Source organism: Pseudophryne corroboree, chromosome 6, assembly GCF_028390025.1.
Source record: "Pseudophryne corroboree isolate aPseCor3 chromosome 6, aPseCor3.hap2, whole genome shotgun sequence".
NCBI lineage: Eukaryota > Metazoa > Chordata > Amphibia > Anura > Myobatrachidae > Pseudophryne > Pseudophryne corroboree.
The window spans coordinates 377566940-377583726 of NC_086449.1; the positions used below are offsets into that span (position 1 = coordinate 377566940).

The following is a 16787-nucleotide window of genomic DNA, read 5'->3' on the forward strand; positions in this document are numbered from 1 at the left end:
AGCCTGGAAAGGAGACACTGCATGCCACTTTGGGGGCTAAACTGCCTCATCATTAGGCCCCCACCCCCAAAACAGGGAAACATCCCCGCGATTCACAAGTCAGTGTTGAGGGGGCGGAGCTAAATGACGTGATTCCAGTAATTTATCCACGCCCCTTCCCATCGGCCTCGCGATTGCCAGTGATTATCACACCATCCTGCCCACTTCACAAGGTAGCGGGCAGGATGCAAGAGAGCCGCTAACTCTTCCAGGGCTGCAAGGGACAACCCCAAAAAACGGGAGTCTCCCGTAGCTTCCGGGAGGGTAGGAAAATATGTTCTACTCATAATAAACATTACAGATTGAACTAGATGTGGGCTATATATGCTATAGATTATAGAGGTAATCATAGAATTGTGTGGCACCCTATAGCCATGAGATTGTTGGCCTGTCGCATAACATAATAATAATCATTTACAGTAAGGTACTTTATAAGTCATAATGCACTACTCTTCCTAATGACTATGATAACTTCAGAACTCACTGTTTATAAATATATAATAACATTACTCATGCATTATTCTACAGTATAACAATGTCGTAAAAGTACATTTTGTACAGTATATAATAATTCTTATATAGGTTTATTAAAATTGTATTACATCTAGTGATGAGCGCCTGAAATTTTTCGGGTTTTGTGTTTTGGTTTTGGGTTCGGTTCCGCGGCCGTGTTTTGGGTTCGACCGCGTTTTGGCAAAACCTCACCGAATTTTTTTTGTCGGATTCGGGTGTGTTTTGGATTCGGGTGTTTTTTTCAAAAAACCCTAAAAAACAGCTTAAATCATAGAATTTGGGGGTCATTTTGATCCCATATTATTATTAACCTCAAAAACCATAATTTCCACTCATTTTCAGTCTATTCTGAATACCTCACACCTCACAATATTATTTTTAGTCCTAAAATTTGCACCGAGGTCGCTGGATGACTAAGCTAAGCGACCCTAGTGGCCGACACAAACACCTGGCCCATCTAGGAGTGGCACTGCAGTGTCACGCAGGATGTCCCTTCCAAAAAACCCTCCCCAAACAGCACATGACGCAAAGAAAAAAAGAGGCGCAATGAGGTAGCTGTGTGAGTAAGATTAGCGACCCTAGTGGCCGACACAAACACCGGGCCCATTTAGGAGTGGCACTGCAGTGTCACGCAGGATGTCCCTTCCAAAAAACCCTCCCCAAACAGCACATGACGCAAAGAAAAAAAGAGGCGCAATGAGGTAGCTGTGTGAGTAAGATTAGCGACCCTAGTGGCCGACACAAACACCGGGCCCATCTAGGAGTGGCACTGCAGTGTCACGCAGGATGGCCCTTCCAAAAAACACTCCCCAAACAGCACATGACGCAAAGAAAACAAGAGGCGCAATGAGGTAGCTGACTGTGTGAGTAAGATAAGCGACCCTAGTGGCCGACACAAACACCGGGCCCATTTAGGAGTGGCACTGCAGTGTCACGCAGGATGTCCCTTCCAAAAAACCCTCCCCAAACAGCACATGACGCAAAGAAAAAAAGAGGCGCAATGAGGTAGCTGTGTGAGTAAGATTAGCGACCGTAGTGGCCGACACAAACACCGGGCCCATTTAGGAGTGGCACTGCAGTGTCACGCAGGATGTCCCTTCCAAAAAACCCTCCCCAAACAGCACATGACGCAAAGAAAAAAAGAGGCGCAATGAGGTAGCTGACTGTGTGAGTAAGATAAGCGACCCTAGTGGCCGACACATACACCGGGCCCATTTAGGAGTGGCACTGCAGTGTCACGCAGGATGTCCCTTCCAAAAAACCCTCCCCAAACAGCACATGACGCAAAGAAAAATAAAAGAAAAAAGAGGTGCAAGATGGAATTGTCCTTGGGCCCTCCCACCCACCCTTATGTTGTATAAACAAAACAGGACATGCACACTTTAACCAACCCATCATTTCAGTGACAGGGTCTGCCACACGACTGTGACTGATATGACGGGTTGGTTTGGACCCCCCCCAAAAAAGAAGCAATTAATCTCTCCTTGCACAAACTGGCTCTACAGAGGCAAGATGTCCACCTCATCATCATCCTCCGATATATCACCGTGTACATCCCCCTCCTCACAGATTATCAATTCGTCCCCACTGGAATCCACCATCTCAGCTCCCTGTGTACTTTGTGGAGGCAATTGCTGCTGGTCAATGTCTCCGCGGAGGAATTGATTATAATTCATTTTAATGAACATCATCTTCTCCACATTTTCTGGATGTAACCTCGTACGCCGATTGCTGACAAGGTGAGCGGCGGCACTAAACACTCTTTCGGAGTACACACTTGTGGGAGGGCAACTTAGGTAGAATAAAGCCAGTTTGTGCAATGGCCTCCAAATTGCCTCTTTTTCCTGCCAGTATAAGTATGGACTGTGTGACGTGCCTACTTGGATGCGGTCACTCATATAATCCTCCACCATTCTTTCAATGGTGAGAGAATCATATGCAGTGACAGTAGACGACATGTCCGTAATCGTTGTCAGGTCCTTCAGTCCGGACCAGATGTCAGCATCAGCAGTCGCTCCAGACTGCCCTGCATCACCGCCAGCGGGTGGGCTCGGAATTCTGAGCCTTTTCCTCGCACCCCCAGTTGCGGGAGAATGTGAAGGAGGAGATGTTGACAGGTCGCGTTCCGCTTGACTTGACAATTTTCTCACCAGCAGGTCTTTCAACCCCAGCAGACTTGTGTCTGCCGGAAAGAGAGATCCAAGGTAGGCTTTAAATCTAGGATCGAGCATGGTGGCCAAAATGTAGTGCTCTGATTTCAACAGATTGACCACCCGTGAATCCTTGTTAAGCGAATTAAGGGCTCCATCCACAAGTCCCACATGCCTAGCGGAATCGCTCCGTGTTAGCTCCTCCTTCAATGTCTCCAGCTTCTTCTGCAAAAGCCTGATGAGGGGAATGACCTGACTCAGGCTGGCAGTGTCTGAACTGACTTCACGTGTGGCAAGTTCAAAGGGCAGCAGAACCTTGCACAACGTTGAAATCATTCTCCACTGCGCTTGAGACAGGTGCATTCCACCTCCTATATCGTGCTCAATTGTATAGGCTTGAATGGCCTTTTGCTGCTCCTCCAACCTCTGAAGCATATAGAGGGTTGAATTCCACCTCGTTACCACTTCTTGCTTCAGATGATGGCAGGGCAGGTTCAGTAGTTTTTGGTGGTGCTCCAGTCTTCTGTACGTGGTGCCTGTACGCCGAAAGTGTCCCGCAATTCTTCTGGCCACCGACAGCATCTCTTGCACGCCCCTGTCGTTTTTTAAATAATTCTGCACCACCAAATTCAAGGTATGTGCAAAACATGGGACGTGCTGGAATTTGCCCATATTTAATGCACACACAATATTGCATGCGTTGTCCGATGCCACAAATCCACAGGAGAGTCCAATTGGGGTAAGCCATTCCGCGATGATCTTCCTCAGTTGCCGTAAGAGGTTTTCAGCTGTGTGCGTATTCTGGAAGGCGGTGATACAAAGCGTAGCCTGCCTAGGAAAGAGTTGGCGTTTGCGAGATGCTGCTACTGGTGCCGCCGCTGCTGTTCTTGCGGCGGGAGTCCATACATCTACCCAGTGGGCTGTCACAGTCATATAGTCCTGACCCTGCCCTGCTCCACTTGTCCACATGTCCGTGGTTAAGTGGACATTGGGTACAGCTGCATTTTTTAGGACACTGGTGACTCTTTTTCTGAGGTCTGTGTAAATTTTCGGTATCGCCTGCCTAGAGAAATGGAACCTAGATGGTATTTGGTACCGGGGACACAGTACCTCCAACAAGTCTCTAGTTGGCTCTGCAGTAATGATGGATACCGGAACCACGTTTCTCACCACCCAGGATGCCAAGGCCTCAGTTATCCGCTTTGCAGTAGGATGACTGCTGTGATATTTCATCTTCCTCGCAAAGGACTGTTGGACAGTCAATTGCTTGGTGGAAGTAGTAAAAGTGGTCTTACGACTTCCCCTCTGGGATGACCATCGACTCCCAGCAGCAACAACAGCAGCGCCAGCAGCAGTAGGCGTTACACGCAAGGATGCATCGGAGGAATCCCAGGCAGGAGAGGACTCGTCAGAATTGCCAGTGACATGGCCTGCAGGACTATTGGCATTCCTGGGGAAGGAGGAAATTGACACTGAGGGAGTTGGTGGGGTGGTTTGCGTGAGCTTGGTTACAAGAGGAAGGGATTTACTGGTCAGTGGACTGCTTCCGCTGTCACCCAAAGTTTTTGAACTTGTCACTGACTTATTATGAATGCGCTGCAGGTGACGTATAAGGGAGGATGTTCCGAGGTGGTTAACGTCCTTACCCCTACTTATTACAGCTTGACAAAGGGAACACACGGCTTGACACCTGTTGTCCGCATTTCTGTTGAAATACCTCCACACCGAAGAGCTGATTTTTTTGGTATTTTCACCAGGCATGTCAACGGCCATATTCCTCCCACGGACAACAGGTGTCTCCCCGGGTGCCTGACTTAAACAAACCACCTCACCATCAGAATCCTCCTGGTCAATTTCCTCCCCAGCGCCAGCAACACCCATATCCTCCTCATCCTGGTGTACTTCAACACTGACATCTTCAATCTGACTATCAGGAACTGGACTGCGGGTGCTCCTTCCAGCACTTGCAGGGGGCGTGCAAATGGTGGAAGGCGCATGCTCTTCACGTCCAGTGTTGGGAAGGTCAGGCATCGCAACCGACACAATTGGACTCTCCTTGTGGATTTGGGATTTCGAAGAACGCACAGTTCTTTGCGGTGCTACTGCTTTTGCCAGCTTGAGTCTTTTCATTTTTCTAGCGAGAGGCTGAGTGCCTCCATCCTCATGTGAAGCTGAACCACTAGCCATGAATATAGGCCAGGGCCTCAGCCGTTCCTTGCCACTCCGTGTGGTAAATGGCATATTGGCAAGTTTACGCTTCTCCTCCGACAATTTTATTTTAGGTTTTGGAGTCCTTTTTTTACTGATATTTGGTGTTTTGGATTTGACATGCTCTGTACTATGACATTGGGCATCGGCCTTGGCAGACGACGTTGCTGGCATTTCATCGTCTCGGCCATGACTAGTGGCAGCAGCTTCAGCACGAGGTGGAAGTGGATCTTGATCTTTCCCTAATTTTGGAACCTCAACATTTTTGTTCTCCATATTTTAATAGGCACAACTAAAAGGCACCTCAGGTAAACAATGGAGATGGATGGATACTAGTATACAATTATGGACGGACTGCCGAGTGCCGACACAGAGGTAGCTACAGCCGTGGACTACCGTACTGTACTGTGTCTGCTGCTAATATAGACTGGTTGATAAAGAGATGTAGTAGTATGTATAAGTATAAAGAAGAAAGAAAAAAAAAACCACGGGTAGGTGGTATACAATTATGGACGGACTGCCGAGTGCCGACACAGAGGTAGCTACAGCCGTGGACTACCGTACTGTACTGTGTCTGCTGCTAATATAGACTGGTTGATAAAGAGATGTAGTAGTATGTATAAGTATAAAGAAGAAAGAAAAAAAAACCACGGGTAGGTGGTATACAATTATGGACGGACTGCCGAGTGCCGACACAGAGGTAGCTACAGCCGTGAACTACCGTACTGTACTGTGTCTGCTGCTAATATAGACTGGTTGATAAAGAGATGTAGTAGTATGTATGTATAAAGAAGAAAGAAAAAAAAACCTCGGGTAGGTGGTATACAATTATGGACGGACTGCCGAGTGCCGACACAGAGGTAGCTACAGCCGTGAACTACCGTACTGTACTCTGTCTGCTGCTAATATAGACTGGTTGATAAAGAGATGTAGTAGTATGTATGTATAAAGAAGAAAGAAAAAAAAACCTCGGGTAGGTGGTATACAATTATGGACGGACTGCCGAGTGCCGACACAGAGGTAGCTACAGCCGTGAACTACCGTACTGTACTGTGTCTGCTGCTAATATAGACTGGTTGATAAAGAGATGTAGTAGTATGTATGTATAAAGAAGAAAGAAAAAAAAACCTCGGGTAGGTGGTATACAATTATGGACGGACTGCCGAGTGCCGACACAGAGGTAGCTACAGCCGTGAACTACCGTACTGTACTGTGTCTGCTGCTAATATAGACTGGTTGATAAAGAGATGTAGTAGTATGTATGTATAAAGAAGAAAGAAAAAAAAACCACGGGTAGGTGGTATACAATTATGGACGGACTGCCGAGTGCCGACACAGAGGTAGCTACAGCCGTGGACTACCGTACTGTACTGTGTCTGCTGCTAATATAGACTGGTTGATAAAGAGATGTAGTAGTATGTATGTATAAAGAAGAAAGAAAAAAAAAACACGGGTAGGTGGTATACAATTATGGATGGACTGCCGAGTGCCGACACAGAGGTAGCTACAGCCGTGAACTACCGTACTGTGTCTGCTGCGACTGGATGATAAATAATGATATAAAAAATATATATATATCACTACTGCAGCCGGACAGGTATATATTATATAATGACGGACCTGCTGGACACTGTCTGTCAGCAGAATGAGTTTTTTATAGAATAAAAAAAAAAACACCACACAAGTGAAGTCACACGACGAGTGTTTAACTTTTTCAGGCAATCACAATATAGTATACTACTAACTATACTGGTGGTCAGTGTGGTCAGGTCACTGGTCAGTCACACTGGCAGTGGCACTCCTGCAGCAAAAGTGTGCACTGTTTAATTTTAATATAATATGTACTCCTGGCTCCTGCTATAACCTATAACTGGCACTGCAGTGCTCCCCAGTCTCCCCCACAATTATAAGCTGTGTGAGCTGAGCACAGTCAGATATATATACATAGATGATGCAGCACACTGGGCTGAGCAGTGCACACAGATATGGTATGTGACTGAGTCACTGTGTGTATCGTTTTTTTCAGGCAGAGAACGGATATATTAAATAAAACTGCACTGTCTGGTGGTCACTGTGGTCAGTCACTAGTAAACTCTGCACTCTCTACACTTCTACAGTACTCCTAAGCTCCAGTAAATCAGGTCAATCTCTCTCTCTCTCTCTCTCTTCTAATCTAAATGGAGAGGACGCCAGCCACGTCCTCTCCCTATCAATCTCAATGCACGTGTGAAAATGGCGGCGACGCGCGGCTCCTTATATAGAATCCGAGTCTCGCGAGAATCCGACAGCGTCATGATGACGTTCGGGCGCGCTCGGGTTAACCGAGCAAGGCGGGAGGATCCGAGTCTGCTCGGACCCGTGAAAAAAACCATGAAGTTCGGGCGGGTTCGGATTCAGAGAAACCGAACCCGCTCATCTCTAATTACATCATGATGTCAGAGGCGTCACCACGCCTGAATCTCCCGCGCTCTTGCGGGACAAAGAGGCTGTGGCCTCACATATGGGACCATAGCCATATAAAGAGAGGCATGGCCCTGCAGGGATACTGCGATCATCACTCCGAGGGCATGCCCAGCATCTCTGGAGATGCTGGTCTGCCCCCAGAGACAGTCTTCCTGTACTGTCAGCTCCTCATCTATGACAGGAGCCGGGTGCTGCAGGAGACTGTCACACTGCAGCACCCGGCTTCTGTCACTGCAATGGAGCCGACACTTTGGTGACACCCGGGTGCGGGCCGCACCCACGTTATGATGCCAGTGCATAACGTTATACCTACCAGACATGTTGTGAATTCATGTTACTTTATCTACCTATTTTAAATGTTATTCTATGTTTTATTAGGACCGTATGTGGCGCAAAACCCGTGCCATTAATAGCGGTAGCCGATGTGTTGGTGTTGACCCCAACAGAAACTGGGATGCAGGATTTGGGGGTAATTATTATTGTTCAAGCAATATTCCCTATTCACTCTTTAATCACTAAGAGCAAATGTCTTTTTATTCTCTATACAGGTATTAACTCTCTGAGTGTACTGTTTTTAAGTTATTATAACGTAAAAAATAACCTTTCAGTTACACAGATTTGTCTGCATGATTTTACACGTGCTTATGTGTTGGCTACATTCATTGATTACTATTAAAAAAAAGTTTTTTACATTGAAAAAAATCTGTGTTTTTCAAAGTTAATAGACTATGAGGGACATGTATTAAGCAGTGATAAAAGTGGAGAAGTGAGCCACTGGAGAAGTTGCCCTTGGCAACCAATCAGCTGCTCTGTATACTTTTATAGTATGCAAATCATAAATGTTACAACAATTCTGATTGGTTGCCATGGGCAACTCCTCCACTGCCACACTTCTCCACTCTCATCACTGCTTAGTACATGTCCCTCTTCATCTCCTAAAAACTGAAAATCTAAATATAAGTGTTTTGGGTAATATACTTTTTATATATTGCTCTTTTCTTCTAATGTAATGGAGCACTGCGCCACATGCAGCCCACTCCATACTATCACCCCCAAATACCACTATCACCCCCAACTATCCCACACTTATGTGAAGGTTTTAGGTTTTTGAACTAACCTTGGGCGGAGCAGGAAGATATGTGCTAGATGTGCTCTGCACCTCTCCATACAGCAGGGTACCTCTCCAAGCACTGACTGTGTTGTCTCATTGGCCATGCACCCTGGGCAGCAGCAGGGCAAGACTAACAAAAGGGCAAATGGGACTACAGCCCAATGGCTCCACATAAAAATAGGCCCACTCTCATCACAGCATTATTATGGCCACAGTTGGTCACTCAGTCGACCATAAGCCATAATAAAATTTTATTTTTTATTTTCCTTACAAAATGTTGCATTTTTCTACTTTGACATATTGACGAGACATTGGAGCTGATAGTGTACGGGGGGGTATACACCCATATACTGCTCCTCCGATTTTCACAGTAGGCTGTTGATCGTTTTCAGCCTGAGGCCCATGTGGCCCTTAACCCGACTTTGGGCAGCTGCACCAGTCACACAACCCTCATTATGCGCACCAGGAAAATGCAAGATCCAATTAGAAATGCCAATTCACGGAACCTGCTGCGAGGTTGCACAACTTTTCTACAAAACATTTGGGACAAATGTAAGAAAAAGTGGGAAAACCGTCCTGGAGTGGACCCAAAAAACTGACATAGCAGGAGATAGCAGGGCTATATAGAAGGCTGTTAGTGGCCATAAGGGAATGGCTGGAGGTTTTTAAAATCTGTCAAATGACTGATTTTTGCACTTTTTGATAATGGAAAATTATAGCACGTGTTTTTCATCAAATGAAAGTCTTTCCAGCATTTTGGGGTAGAGAAAAATGTATAGTAATTTTTCTGTTTATTTATACAAGATTATAAAAAGTTGGAATGCCACCATCCATGTACTGTACCTGTCCCAAATCATTTAACCCGTTATTGAACTTTTCAGAAAAATTCACCTGAAAACTGACATGTATCTATTGGCCAAGCTATTTAAGCCCCTCCAGGAGATGTGTACCAGAGGTACTGCACTGTGGCCCTCATTCCGAGTTGTTCGCTTGCTAGCTTCTTTTAGCAGCATTGCACACGCTAGGCCACCGCCCTCTGGGAGTGTATCTTCGCTTAGCAGAATTGCGAACAAAAGAGTAGCAGAATTGCGAATAAATAATTCTTAGCAGTTTCTGAGTAGCTCGAGACTTACTCCTACACTGCGATCAGCTCAGCCCGTTTCGTTCCTGGTTTGACGTCACAAACACGCCCTGCGTTCGGCCAGCCACTCCCCCGTTTCTCCAGCCACTCCTGCGTTTTATCCTGGCACGCCTGCGTTTTTCCGCACACTCCCAGAAAACGGTCAGTTCCCGCCCAGAAACACCCACTTCCTTCAGTCACACTCCGATCACTTCAACGATGGAAATTCTTCGTTCGGACGTGAGTAAATCTACTAAGTTTTGAGCTAAAATACTTAGCGCATGCGCACTGCGTACCATGCGCATGCGCATTTTCACCTTAATTGCTCCGTTGCGAAAATCGGCAACGAGCGAACAACTCGGAATGACCCCCAGTGTCCTGACACTTTTACCTTAAAATAAGGATCTTCCAAATCTTTTCATCCGCTCAGGGGTGTGCAACAAAAGTGAATTTCCTCAGAAAAAGCAATACAAGTTTGGAATGGGACTGCAAATTAATTTCTCAGCGGGAGTTCGCTGTGAAAATGGCTCACAGGACCCATCTCGTCCTATTAGAATTGACCCCTGTATCTTTATGTTTTTTTAAAATGTATCTTCATGAAAATGATTATACAATTAATTTTATCATGAAATGTGTGCAACTTAATATAAACATGTAAATGAGCCATATTTGCATCACAAATTTTGGATGCAAATGCATTTTGTTCTGTACCTAGCGTTCTTTATGGAAATTGCACTCTAGTATAGATTTTTATTTATTTTTTTGTTAGAAGAGAAAATGCCTGCTATGCTAACCATGGTATACTAAGCCAACTGTGTAGCATGGGACCTATAACTTTATCCTTTTGAGCTACTGTATATCTTTCTGGAGTATCTGAAAAACATATCCTAACCTTAACTTATGTGCAAGTCCCTCCTTCTCTTTGTCGACACTTAAATTGTATATACATAGCAGTAAGTTAGATTTATCACCTACTATTTTTAATTCATATATAAATTCCTTGCAGGACCTGGAGCCAGCGCTGACCCCTGCTCTGATTCATACCGTGGTCCTAGAGCTGAGTCTGAGGTGGAAGTCAAGGCGATTGCAAACTTTATTAGGGGACATGGCAAAATCAAAGGTTTTGTGAGCATTCACAGCTACTCTCAGTACATTCTCTTCCCTTATGGATACAAGTGCACCAACCCTGCTCACTTTACAGAACTGGTGAGTTAGTATACGTCTCACGATTCTAATCTTACTTTCCCAATACCTAGGCAGCACTCAATCTTCCAGCGAATCATACAACAAAGGGGTTGGATGTCACCATACATGAATCTGTGGAAAAACATGAGAAAGCAGTGCTGTAATCTCTGTGTGTTATGCTGGGTACACACTACTAGACGATACTCTGAATGATATGCCAGATTCTGATATTTTGGAACGACATATCGTTCATATCATCCAGTGTGTACGTACTTTATCGTCGTCAATGTGCGCTCCCGCGGATTGTCAACTACATCCCCGGTCGTCCGTACATGCAGGCCAATCAGGGAATGTCGTTGACGATACCATGGTGCCGAAGGCAGCATGATCCCCGCTCCATCCATCCCCCCACCCACGCAACCCCTGCCGTCATTCGTTATTCACAGCATCAGCAAGTGTGTATGCATTTGCTGGTGCCGCCAACCCACCTGGACCCGCTGCACACAATATCGCTGGGTACACGCTAACGTCTAGTGTGTACCCAGCATTAGACACTGATTGGTAAGTGTTCAATATTATTAACTGCATATTTATTCTTTTTTTTATCTTTCTAGAATAATGTTGGCAAAGCTGCTGCTAGTGCACTGAGCTCTCTGTATGGCACTCAATATACAGTTGGAACAATCTGCTCTACAATTTGTAAGTAAATATGTAACATAACTCTGCCCGCATGGGGATGCATTCAATATCCCTGCTGTCGGGATCCCGGCTCTCAGCATACCGTCGCCGGGATACCGACCACCGGAATCCCAACACCTATTCTCCCACTTGTGGTGTTCACGACACCCCTGGAGGGAGAATAAATAGCATTGTGCTCGTAGTGCGCCACCGTGCCCGCAAGGGGCTCTTTTGCGCTCTCCCTGCTGCCAGAATTCCGGTGCCTGGCATCCTGCGGTCGGGATTCTGACCGCTGGGATGACGGGTGCCGGTATATTGATACCTACCTGCTCACATGGAGTGGCTTTTCAAACAATCTTTACCTCATACTGAAAACAGTAGAATAGAATTAATTGATCACATTCTCAGCCCACAGAGAAGAGAATATACTGTAGTTTACAGTAAATATCAGTTTTATCTGATTTCATCAATATCTCACTGTTAAACATATAATATAATTACACTGAAGGGTAATGTCATTACAGTTTAGTATTATTTTAGATTGAGATGTGAAATAGCAATGAGAGGGTAGAAGTTCCAGTTCTCCACCAAACAACAATATGAAAGCTATACCCGCTCATGCCTCCAAGGTGCCACCGAGTAATAGCACACTCTGGTAAAGTACAGTACATGTGGCATATGTAAAATTGTTGTTAGGCATGGGAGAGTTGGATGTGCTTCACTCTTTCCTACTATTTCACATGATGTACAGTTACATTTATAATAATACTACTAACCTGTAAAGACTATTGGCTGAGTGATTTATGTTTTTTTATTTACTAATAAAGATTTTAAATGCATTTAAAATAGGATGAATGGTTTCTTCTGGGCTCGTCCCCACAATTGTGTTCTAATAATTTAATACAGCAAACTGTTATAACATGGCACAACCCATTTGATCTGCATTCATGCATACTGCCAGTTATGTCACAAAATAGCAATGCATCAAAAACACAGAAGATGCATAAAAAATGCATAACTAAAATGTGTCTAAAATAATTGTTAGTTTCATGCGGTTTATCTGTTTTATCGGTGCAGTGTAAAAAAGCCTTTAAGCCGGCAGATGTATTAAGCCTGGAGAAGTGGTAAAGCAGTGATAAGTGCAAGGTGATAACGCACCAGCCAATCAGCTCCAATATGTAAATTGACAGTTAATACATCTGGCCCATAGTTATTTGTTTTTTAAACTTATATGTAACTGATGTTCAACATGGACAAAATGGTGATCCTTTTACTGTAGGCAGAAAAGGCTTTATGTGCATATACATTCTCTTAGGAACACTCCTCTTGAGTTTTGAGTACATTTTAATTTCCCTCCCCTGAGATATTGGCATTATGTCAGGCACAGTGCTGTACTAAAAGTCTATTTTTTTATATATATATTAAGTTGGATATGATTCTTAAACCTCTATAGTATCCCCTGACTTCAATGGCTGCTTGTACATATGTGAACACTGTGTTGCTAATTCTGAGTTACACATTGCTGCAACCACTTTAGCATCTTTTGCCATAGTTGTTCCAGCGACTTTATGCTAATGCTTGTAACCGTCCCTCACCTGGTGTGCCTTGATGTGCAAGGACTGAGATGTCCACTTTCAGTGTCTCTAGAGCTGTAATTTCACTTGGGGCATCTTTAGAAACCACCATTGGTTGCAAAACTTGCACCAGGGGCAGATCTAGACTCATTCCTCCTCCCACTTCCAGTCCTGGCTCTTCCCATTTTCAGGCAGTGACCTCACAACATAGATGTATATATCTATCATCTTTTTATGTCTTCTATGCCTTTTTCTTTTCATTTTTTAATTTTCCCTCTCTTCTCCCTTGTAATTTTGCCCCACCCTCCCCAGCAGTTCCATTAGGCAGCTCATCCCTCTTACCTTCCTTTTATCCTCTACAATGTAATGACTATATAGTGACAATATGAACAAATACTGTATATCTATATGTATATTATATGCCCACCATTCCTTCCCCCTCCCCTCACCTCCTTCCACTATCCTCTTAACCCTCTTGTGAATGCTCACTGTCTACCCCTTCTGTGTCACCCCAGTCTGTTAGCCCTTCACCTTTTAGATTGTAAGCTCGCAAGAGCAGGGACTTCTTTCCTCATGTGCCTTTCCTTTTCTTACTTACACAATCTTATACTCCTTACTCCCTTTGATGCCACCTAACCCCTGGTTTTCCATACCTGTCCTATATTGTCTTGAACTGTAAGTGCGGTTTTCTTGTTTGCTCATTTGATTATGTACTGTGTAATGGGCGCTATGGATCCCTTGTGGCGCCATATAAAAAATGGATAATAATAATAATAATATATTTTATGCCCATCACTCCCTCCCCCTGGGAGTGACTTCTCACATCAGTTTGGTTGGGGTGCAGTGCTGCAGGTTTCGCCTTCTGACGGCTTATTGACCTCACATGGGCAGAGACGTCAAGCTGCAATGACATATCTCCCCTCAGATTACGAGAGGTGGTGCCAAGCTGTGGAAAGTAAGAATGAAGGAGTTGGAACAGCTAGAGCTGGACTCATGTATAACTTATCATGCATTGCGGTGGATACTCAGCAATGCCCTCTGGCCCTGAGTGAGGAGTAAGTAGGAGAGACTGCCTCCTCCCTCTTAGTTATGACGTATGGCACTGTGGGGGCATACTACAATGAGCTAGACTCATTATTAATACTTGCTTGCCCTTTCATTGCAGATGCAATGTGTCATCTGCACCACTACCCACTTGTCTAATGTTGGAGCAGGTTGATGACTGGGCATCAGATCTTATGAGGACTGGATTAGTGTGTACCCAATTTAAGAGTCTGTGTATGCAATCACTTTACTGACACACCCACAGCACTCCCATAACACACACATCTAAGCATGCTGATGCTGGCAACTTTCTGTGGCAATTATTCCTTTCATTGTGCATGAGTAGTAGGAAATATCACTCAACTACCTGTACATTGGCACTGTGTGAGGTTTGCATCCGACACAGAATCAGATCCTATGTGTTTGCATGTGAGCTCACTTTGAGATACATTAAGGCTTTATTGAAACATTTCAGAAATTTGCATTGTTGGTAATAAGAATTGTACCTTGTCTGTCTCTTTGCTTCAGACCAAGCTAGTGGTGGAAGTATCGATTGGACCTATGACATCGGAATCAAGTACTCATTTGCCTTTGAGCTGAGAGACACTGGACGTTCTGGCTTTCTGCTTCCTGCAACTCAGATCCTTCCAACAGCACAGGAGACTTGGCTGGGGCTGAAAAAGATCCTGGAGCACATACGTGACAACCCTTACTAAACAGGATCCTGTATTTGTAGTTCATGCAACCAACATTTTCTAGTTTTTAATTGTTTTCAGCTTTTTAGTTACAATTTTCTTTTTTTTTTTTGTATAAACTGTTTTTATTAAATTCGGGTCAATAAAGAACAATCATTTACAATAATAAAATCGACATTTGACATCAAACCGAATTTGTGTGCATTTTTGTTTTAGAATAGTAGAAAACAGTAAGAGTGAGGATGATAGAAAGAAAAGAACATACTGGGACGAGACCCAGCATGGGAGAAAGAAGAATAAACAAGGATAGCAAGAAGGAAGGGAGGAAAGTAAGGGGGCCTGAGAACCGGGGAGTCCGAAAGACCAATAAAACAGAATCAAGAATGAATAGCTATAGTAGCATCTGCAAACAGAGTCACATAGAAATTATATGATCAACTACCAGATGGAGCAGAAGAGTGAACACCAGCAATATAATGCTGGTATAACAAAGTAGATTTGATCTCCAGCCAAGGGGAAATTTTGAAACCTTGCCCCTTGTAAACGTAATAATATCCTCCATCTCCATATAGTAGTCGACCCTCTTAAACCAATCCCTCACTGAAGGCGCCCTTGTTGATTTCCACAGCGTGGGAATAACCGCTTTAGCTGCATTATTGAGATGTCTGAGTGTCGAGTGTTTATACGTCTTAGCGTCCGCAGTGGTAATATTCAGTAACCAGAATCCCGGATCTTTGGGTATATCGCCTTTCAATATTGCTTTAGTACATGTAAATACATCAGCCCAAAAGATAGTGAGCGCCGGGCATTCCCACCAAATATGTAAAAAGTGACCTACATGCGACCTACATCTCCAGCAAGTGTACCACTGGAATCCTATACCATCGGTATATGATCTTATAGAGAGTCTCTAGCGTAGCTAAGCACATGGAGCTAGCTTGGGCGTTACAAAATATCGCCCCCCAATCCAGGTCAGAAATCAGACCCTGTAGATCCTTCTCCCATGCCGCCTCAAATGAGGGGGGGTTGGCAAAAAGACCCTCGATAAGGTTAGCATAGAGCTGTGAAATAACATGTGTAGGAGGTTTAGGGTCCATACATAGTTGTTCAAAATGTGTGAGATTTCTTGATAATTTGGAGTGTTTACCAATTGAGATCAGAAAGTGACGTAATTGCAAGAACTTCCAGAATTCAGAGTGTGCAAGGGGCCACAGTGATTGGATGTCAGAAAATGAACATATGCCACCTGGACCAATCATTTGGCCTACTCTAAAAATCCCTGCCTCCACCCATAATTTAAATGAAGCAGTGTGAATACCTGGGAGGAAGTCAGGGTTGTAAAGGAAGGAAGTCAGGGGTGACAATTTGGAGGAAATGTGCGGAAGTAAACGCAGTTTCTTCCACATAGCAAGAGTAAGGGTAATAGTGGGATGGTCAATTCTCGGTAGGTTAGGTAACCATGGAACCAGAGCCGGCCTTAGGCATAGGCAAACCAGGCAATTGCCTAGGGAATCTGGTATGCCTAGGGCAAAATGATATGTGGCATGCCTATGTGGCATGCCTATATTCTGTGTGTAGCATTTCGTATACAGATACAGCCACAGTCTCACACAGTATAGGCATGCCACATATAATTTTAATCAGCAGAAGCTGCTTGTGCATCTTAGCCACATAGCAATGCAAATGAGATGCATTTTCATTAAAAATAGGCACCCGACTTTAGCAGAGCTGCCAGTTGACTCACGCCAGGAACTATATGTGTCATTATGTGTATAAGGGCATTAATAATGTGTAACATATGTGTAAGGGGCACTATGTGTGTCATTAAGTGTATAAGGGCACTAATAATGTGCGGCATATGTGTAAGGGACATTATGTGTGTCATTATGGGCATTAACAATGTGTGGCATATGTGTAAGGTAAATTATGTGCATAAGGGCATTAATTAGGGTTGGCATAATGTGTAAGGTGCACTATGTTTATAAGGACGTTAATAATGTGTGTCAT

The 16787-nt window shown here is 44.3% G+C and overlaps 1 protein-coding gene across 1 annotated transcript in view; it reads left to right on the forward strand.

The window, feature by feature from the left end:
- The window catches only part of LOC134932377 (carboxypeptidase A2-like), a 94096-nt gene extending 79127 nt beyond the window's left edge, over positions 1-14969 (forward strand). The window contains exons 8-11 of the mRNA XM_063926749.1: positions 7752-7842; positions 10611-10810; positions 11404-11488; positions 14614-14969. Coding sequence (XP_063782819.1) covers positions 7752-7842; positions 10611-10810; positions 11404-11488; positions 14614-14801 — 564 coding nt within the window. The 3' untranslated portion in view covers positions 14802-14969. The remainder of the gene's footprint in view (positions 1-7751; positions 7843-10610; positions 10811-11403; positions 11489-14613) is intronic.
- Positions 14970-16787: the final 1818 nt, after the last annotated feature.